The sequence below is a fragment of the Tyto alba genome, unplaced genomic scaffold, assembly GCF_018691265.1.
Source record: "Tyto alba isolate M040663 unplaced genomic scaffold, T.alba_DEE_v4.0 Super-Scaffold_1, whole genome shotgun sequence".
Classification (NCBI taxonomy): domain Eukaryota; kingdom Metazoa; phylum Chordata; class Aves; order Strigiformes; family Tytonidae; genus Tyto; species Tyto alba.
The window spans coordinates 18,405,495-18,413,494 of record NW_024881261.1 but is presented as its reverse complement, the minus strand read 5'-3'; the positions used below and the strand labels follow the sequence as shown (position 1 = coordinate 18,413,494).

General features: G+C 58.9%; 1 protein-coding gene across 1 annotated transcript; it reads right to left on the bottom strand.

Annotated features, from left to right (window-relative positions):
- Positions 1-2,337: 2,337 nt before the first annotated feature.
- HHEX (hematopoietically expressed homeobox) lies at positions 2,338-7,230 on the bottom strand. Its single transcript, XM_042792745.1, has 4 exons — positions 6,801-7,230; positions 4,969-5,147; positions 4,689-4,739; positions 2,338-3,040 (listed from the first exon to the last, which is right to left on the bottom strand). The coding sequence occupies exons 1-4, from the start codon at positions 7,177-7,179 to the stop codon at positions 2,807-2,809; spliced, it is 843 nt and encodes a 280-aa protein (XP_042648679.1). The 5' UTR covers positions 7,180-7,230; the 3' UTR covers positions 2,338-2,806.
- Between the last annotated feature and the right edge of the window lie 770 nt (positions 7,231-8,000).

Sequence of the window (8,000 nt, the reverse complement as noted above, 5' to 3'; positions counted from 1 at the left end):
CACGCGGGTCTCCCCCGCGGCGGGAACGGGCTGTGGGCGTAGGGACAGCTGCTGGGGCTATTCCTGACCGGCGGCTCTGCCCCCCCCCGCCTCTGTGTTTTGCCTAGGTGCCGCGAAGTGGTGAGCCCCCTCCGCGGGTGGGTGGGTGGGTGGGTGAGCAGGGGCATTTCCACATCTCGAGCCGGGGTGACGGCGCTGTTGTCACCTGTCCCGACACCTTGGAAATCCACATCCCCGGACCGGCGGCTGCAGACGATGCATCTGCGCTCCCCACCCGCAGGGAAGCTGTCAAGTGCCCTGCTACCGCTGGGAAAGCGCCTGCGTTTAACGAGCCCGGCTTTCCAGGACCGTGTTACACCGACTGGGACACACACCCGAGTGGAGCCCCCACGCAAGTCCTTACGCGACGCTAGCTCCCGGTTTGCGCCGGCCGGGAGATGCCAGCATCACCCCGCGTGGAAATGGGGTTTACGGGAGTTCACCAAGGGCCCGCACCCCCGGGCCGCCGCCTGTTGCCCACCCGTCGCAGCGGCTCTACCCACGCGTGTTCCCGTCCCCGCTCGAACGCACAGCCGTAACACGAAGCCGCCCTGAAGAGGTAACGCCAGTTCTGTGCTCCCCGATTTCAGTCGGGACAGACAGAGAAGGGAAAAGGGAAGGGAATGGGCCGGGAGGTGCCTGGGCGAGCCCCCCCGCCCTGCCCCCGGTACCCCCCGCAGCTCCCGCCGCCCGTCCCCGGCGGCTCACGGCGGGCGGTGCCCGTCCCCGTCGGGATCCGGGCTGAGACCCGCGACAGAAATACTGAGCGAGAGGAAAACGCGAAGGGCAGAAAAGCGTTTCCCTCCTCAGCGGAGCCCTGCGGCACGGTTTCCGCTCTCCTCGCCCGAGGGGGCGGCCAGAGGCTTCGCGCACTTCCCAGCGGGCACGAACAGGTACCCACGGATCCTCCCCCTTGACTTCGTGTTTTCGGTCCCCGTTCACGAATGCAGTTTTAAAATAATAAACCAAAGCTAAAGCCACTGAGTTACTCAGAAAACTCAGCGGCTCTTTCTCGAAGCATTAACCCGCTCAGACGCGACGCAACACCTGCCCTAAAGGCCGCCCCCCCCTCCCCCCCCTGCCAGTCCAAACAGTCAATTGTTGCCCCTTAAAATCCTTCGCTGGCACGAAAAGCCTCCGTGGCACCCGGCCGGGGGCAGGTCCCTGTCCCCTGGGTGCTCTCTGCGGCACCCGGGGGGAGCACTGAAGGCGCCGGCCGGTGCGGGCTGAGCATTTCCCCGCACCCCCGGGGGCCGCGCTCCTTCCCCGCGCCCCCGGGCCGGCAGCGTTTCGCAGAAAGGCCGATGAATAACCACTGTTGACTCAGGCGGGTCAGCGGCTGCCCCGGCCGAGGTCGATGCCCGGCCCCGAGCAGGCCCCGCCGGCCCCGCTCGTCGTCCACCCGCGCCCCCACGGGCCCCCCAGGGTCGGGGCGCCTCGGGGGTGAACACCTTCGCTTGCAGCAGGGGCCGTCAGGCCGAGCTCACCTCCTCCCGCTGCAGAGCCCTTCCCCGTGCGGGCGGGAACGGGCACGGGCAAAACCGAAACGCGGAGTGGCAAGCTAAAAAACAGAGGGGGGGGGGGGGGCGGGGAGGGGGAAAAAAGAAAAAAGCAGTGAGCCCGGTGAGGGCGCCCAGAAGATTGCGGGGTGGCCGGCGACCGGCATGGTACGGGAGGGAAAAGCCCGATTACAACCCACTTGGGGCATTGCTGGCAGAGGGGAAGGTTTGGGATTTCTCCTGACAGTTAACTGGACGGCCAGCGTGGCAGGTGGTGCAGAGTTTAGTTTTATTTCACAGACAAGTCCATCAAAAATTAAATACCATGTTTTGCCTTTTTTTTTTTTTTAAACATTGAACAAATATGTACAAAATATGAACATGAGGTATAAAACCGTAAGACTTCTAAAGAAAACTAGTATGTACAGAAGCAGATATGTATACAATAGGCATTATCTTCCCATGGCTGTGTGCCTCACTTATCCCCCCCTAGCTGATGACAGTTTCTCCCCTGCAGCAGGACCCTATCACTCCCTGCATTTTCTTCTCAAATATGAAATCTGTTAAGAACAGCACTAGAGATTTTCAAGGAGAAAAATACGGGTTTTTTTTCCTGCAAATGGAACCATCCAGATTGCAGGGCAAAAGTCCTCAAAAAACTGAGAAGGCACATTTCATCTCATGCAAGAACAACAAGGAATCTGTCCAAAGACTCTACCTGATGAACGGAGGGATGTCTCAGTGGAGAGCACCATGGCAGGTAAAAGGGTGTGAGCATAAGGCACTTGTGTCAGGATGGTCAAATCCTTCCCTATTTCACAGATCATAATTCTCTGCTTGCAAAGGGCATTTAAATTAATCTATTTAAACTACATTTGTTTACACATGCAAAGTCCTGCAATCCATACTTACTTCCACACTAACTAGAGGGGAGTTTTGCCTGATCACCACCAGCAGCTGACTCAGACCCCCCATGAGTAAGGACAGGGTGCAGTACTATATTTCAGTTAGAACATCGATTAATGTACAAATATATCTTACAAATTAAATACAAACCATGTGTCTTTAACCAAATTAGAGATCTGCCAAAAATTGACTGTGGAAAATACATCTTTCTTCCTCTGCTTGTTATAAAATGAGTCTATTTGGTGTTGTTTTTTTTTCTTTCAGTGGAACAGTGAAAGTTTTCTCCTATAGCATAATATTCTTCCAAACCAGCCCCTGGTAAAGTGCAAGCCGAGTTAGGGTCCATTCTCTGCATGGGGCCGTTAGTGAGTAGGATTGTAATAGCCTTTATCACCTTCGATGTCCACTTCTTGATCGGAGTCATCAGAGACGTCTGACTCCAGGTCCTCCTGTGAGGCCGGCGAGGGGGTGTACTGCGAGCCGTCCAGGGAGACCTCCTTACCCTTCTGCTCAGGGGTCGGGCAGCTCTCTGGCCTTTGGTCACTGTGACTGTCAGCACCTTCCGCTTCTTCTTTTTTGGCGGCCTGGGGGTTCTCCTGCAATGAAAGATGCCAGCATTATACAGAAATATAGGCCACGGGACCAACAGGCCTGGGAATTCCAGCTGCGCTGGGTGGGAAAACCACCTCAGGTTTCTTGCAGGAAAAGGCAGGTGTCCTGCTACCTCCCCGGGCCTCCTGCCTATAAACCTGCCTGCGTGGGCCGGGGCCGGGTGAGGGCTGAGCCGCACGCAGGGGCTCGGCTCTGATCCCACTCGCCGGCAGCCACAGGGGCCGCGGCCGTGAATAAGGCTCCTTGGCGATGGTTATCGCAGCCACTTCAAAAGAGTCAGGAGCTGCCGGAGCCCAGGAACCTCTGAACTTTTGTCTTTAGCAAAGCAAATGTTTATTATGAGTCTACAAACACCGACACACTGCTTCCTCCTGTCCTGATCTTTCTTTAATTACACCCAACAGCAAAAGGAGGGAGGCTGAATCCATCAGTGGCCCAAAAGCAAACGGGAAAAAAAAAATACCAATTAAGCTAAAATTCAACATTAAAATATTCACCATTAAAACCAAACCAAACCAAAACAAAACCCTGTTTCCAAAGTCAGGAGTAGCCCTGTGTCGGCAGCCATCTAGGGAGCCCAGTCCCCTAAGGGAGCATGAAATGATACTGTTAAGAGAAAGCAGGCAGAGACATGTACCCATGATATAACTGTGTGGGCTTGGAGAAATAGATGTGACTGAATGAAAAGGAGGAAATGACTTAAAATGGCCGAGATCCCAAGCGAGCTCTCTGGACACTGTGGCGCGGGTTGGGCCCTGCCGAGGAGGCACCACCAGGGACCAGCCTGCCTCTTGCCAGAGCAAAGGGATTTTATTAGAAAATCAACTGAAGTACGGGTTAAACCCAGTGGAAGCTCAGAGAACAAATCCATCTGGAGCATGGCACTGTGATTAGTTTTCTTTTCTTATTATTTTTATATTAAAGGCTGATTTACCAGTAAAATTCCCCCGTCCATGTCACATTTACTGAAGCTGGACTCGGGACACAATGCAGGCATTTTTCACAAATCTTTGAGCTGAGGGGGCCTTGATCTGTCTGAGCTGAGCAGAATCAGGCCCTCCAGGCCATAAAAAAAGATTTATCTGCTTGAGCACAATTTCTAAGGGGAGGGAAACCGCTTTAACCTCTCAGTCTCATACACTGTAACTTTTGTAAACTAAAAGTAAAAGCTACTCAGTTTTCCATGTGGCTCCTAAAAACAAGGCATTTGTACACTCCCAACATTTGCAGAATAAATTGACTTGTGTTTATTAAGAGAGGGTGATTTAAAAGACCAGTAAATATTCTTCTCCAAAACAACTGCCTAAGTAATTTACTGACAATTACTTATCTTCTCCACGTTAATTGGCTAAACAACATATGGGTTTACAAAACAATTAGCGTGGAGTTTTAATAGCCGGTGTGTGAAAGCCAGGCATAATTGATATAGGAACTACATTAGGAGCTTTTAACGTTAGTGCTGCCTGAATGAGCCCTCATGGATTCCAGCATGACTATTTGTCTTTTTAATCAAGGTGAAGAGGTTAAACAGCCTTTCAGATGACTTCTGCATACAACCTGGAATAGGCGAGCACGGTGTAAGATAAGACAATTAAAATACTTATTTCTATAGAAACAGAAACATCCCCGTACCTGCTTTAGACGCCTCCATTTGGCTCTGCGATTCTGAAACCACGTTTTGACCTGAGCAACAACAACGAGAGAGGGCACAGGGTAGCCTCGGAGCCGGGAAGCACCAGAAGCCTTACCCAAGCCACAGAGAGAAAGCAACAGCCCCCCACACACACCCCCCCCCATCCCCCTGGCCGGCTCCCCAGGAGTGGTGCGCACGGTGGGGCCGGAGCGGGGCTGCCGGCCCCGGGGGCTGCCCGGGGATGGGGTGCGGTGTCCGGGGGTGCGGGCATGGCCTCACCTGCCTCTCGCTGAGCTGCAGCATCTTGGCCAGGCGCTTCCTCTCCGGCGGGGAGAGGTATTTCTGCGTCTCGAACTTCTTCTCCAGCTCGATGGTCTGGTCGTTGGAGAAGCGAACCTGCCCCCCTTTCCTCTTGTGCAGCGGCCGCTGGATGAAGGGGCTCCACAGCAGCGGCTTCCCTTCAAAGAGAGGCACAACGCCGAGGGTCACTGGCTGGCCACGGACATGCACACCCGGGGAGCCCCGGCCCCTGCCCGAGCCCAGGCCTGGAGGCGCGACGGGCCAAGGCCCGCTAATTTCCTTCGCCTGATTTTATTTCCCCCAGTTCCTAGTCTGATCTCTCGCCTCCTCTGATTTTTCATCTCCCTCGAACAGAGAGACCAGTTAAAGCCACTCTACGGGCTTTGGCAACATTTCCGTCAATGTGTTTCCTGTTGGTCTATCTCGCAAAGAAAAGAGAGAAAGAAAAAAAAAAAAAAAAACCAACAAAAAAACCCCAAGACCTTTGCTTCCTTCTGCTCTTTCACTGCGATGCCCCAAAGAAACCGTTGCTCTTACCCTGCACCAGCTCCCGGGTCCCTGCGCAGAGCAGGGACATCGCGGGGCTGGCCAGGGGGGATGCACCAACGCGAGGGCACGGGGCCGCCAGCCGCTTCGGGGGAGAAGCGCCCCGCGCCGCCCCCCCCCCCCAGGCTGGGGGCTTGCCCACCCGTGGCCGTGGGTGCCCGCCGGGCTCAGCCCGGGCTTGGGGCAGCGGTGCGGGGCACGGCGGGGCCGGCGGCAGCACGGCGGGGAGCCCAGCCCGCGGCGGAGCGGCAGCCGCGTCCCGGGGCCGGCGGCTCTGGCCAGTGCCACTGAGTCACTCTGTTTGTCTTTCTGTCTTGCTGCCTGCACCCTTTGAAATTTGCTGCATTGTTTTTCAAGATTTTGCTTGCGTCAGGCTTTAGTAATTCTGGTGCAAAACAGACTCAAAAAATAGGAAGCAACTGGTTATTTTAGCTGTCATAAAGTCACATCCCACACAGAGGAAATGAACAATATCAGAAAAACGGATCCCGGCTATCAGAAGTCGAGTGTTTCCTGAATTTGTCTGTATTGAGGATGTCGATAAAGTAATCAGCAATGTGCACGACTCCCGGGGAAGAGCCTGCTTCAGGCGGCCAGGAAAACACTTAACAGCTTCTGAAACCAGATTTACTCCTATCGAGAGCTCAAGGTTTCCTGTATGAACGGAAAGGGTCAGCCTCTTTCACTGCACAAATGTGGTGACTCAGGTCCAGTTTTGCAATCACTAAGAGCAAGTGCTGCAGACCGGGCGCGGGGCTCAGCCCCCGCAGCGGGGCCGCGTCCCCCGGCCGTGGGCGAGAAGGAGCCGCGGGGCCCCGGCCCGGCCCGACCCCCCCCGTCGGGCAGCCACGGGGGCCCCGACAAGCGGAGCCGAGCTCTCTACTGTTTTTCAAGTCATCCGCAGGAAAAGGCTGAGATCTGCCATGCGATCTCCCAGCACAATTAAAACTCCCCACCAAAACCACATGCGACATTACTAAGGACACTCTCAGAGTCACTTGGTTGAAGGAAAACAAATCTGAGTCACCGCGGCCGCGCACTGTGGTCTCGCTGCCAGCGCCGGAGCGCGGCGCGTCTTTAATTTACTGTAAATCAGATGGGGGCCGGAGGGAGCCAGGGGGAGCGCGGAGGGGCGGCGGGACAGAGGGGAAGATTTCAGTGGCTTCCCACTGCCCCCCCCCCCAGCCTCCGACGGCGGGACGGGGACGGTATGGGAGCGGCGAGGCGGCAGCCGAGGAGGGCGAGGCGGGGGGGGCACGGCTTACCCAGGGGGTCCTGCCGGATCAGGGCGTGCGCGTAGTCGCCGACGGCGCGCGGGAAGGAGTAGAGGGGCCCGGCGTAGGCGCCGGTGCCGTAGGTGGCGGCGAGATGGTGGGAGAAGGCCGGGTGGATGGGGGTCGGCTCGTAGATGGGGGTCCGGTACGGGGACACCAGGCTGGTGAAGGAGGAGTTGGGCGACGGCAGCGTCGGCGGCGGCGGGGCGGGCAGGGAGTGGGGGGCCGGGGCGGCGGCGGGGCCGCGGCCCAGGATGTCCTCGATGTAGAAGGGCGTGGGGTGCGCGGGCTGGAGCAGCGGCGTGGGCGCGTACAGCGGGACGCCGACGCCCAGGGCCGCCGGCGCCGCGCCCGGCGGCTGGTACTGCATGGCGCGGCCGCCGCCCGCGCACCCCCCGCGCCCCCGGCCGCCCCTGCGAAAAGCCGGCCCCGACCGCGGCGGCTGGGTGCTGGCACCGCCGCCGCGGGTTTCTCTGGGCTCGGGTTACCCTTCGATAGGTTTCTATTGGCGCGGGGCGGAGCCCGCGTGGTCTCTGTCCCCTTCCTGCCACGGCTCCGTCTAGCCAATGAGCCCGGCCAGGGAAGGGGGAAACCACCCCCCGCCGGCAAACACTCCCCCCGCCTCCCCGAGCAAACTCCCCGCGGCGCCAATCAACCACCGCAGCGGCCCGGGGGAGCCCGGGCAGCGGGGCGCGATGCGCAGCCCGCCCGGGACCCGACGGCACCACGCAGGAGGGGCCGGGGGTACGGGGAGGAGGTGCGACGGCAGCGGGCAGGGGGCCCGCCGCTGCCCCCACCGGCTCCCGCTCCTCTGCTCCCGTACGACACGGTGTTGCCCGCGTTTCGGGCTTCCCCGCGGGGGAGAACGCTGAGCCCCCGCAGAGTGGCCCGGCCTCGGACTGAGGGAGGAGGCGGAGAAGGGGGGGCGCGGCCCCCGCCCCGTGGAGCTTGCCGTGCTCCGCAGGCCCTTCGGGAAAGGGGCGTGGTAGCGCGGCCGCGGACCGGGGGCCGCGCGTGGGCGGAGGGCGGCAGGAACGCGCAGGCCCCCGGGGGCCGAGAGCGCGGCGGGGCGCGGAGCAGTGCGGCGCGACTTACTGCTCCGCGCCTCGTCGGGCACCGACGGGTGGAACCGGCCGGTGAACGGGTGCGGCGGGGGCGGCCACCCCCAGCGGGGTGGTGCGCGGCGCTGGG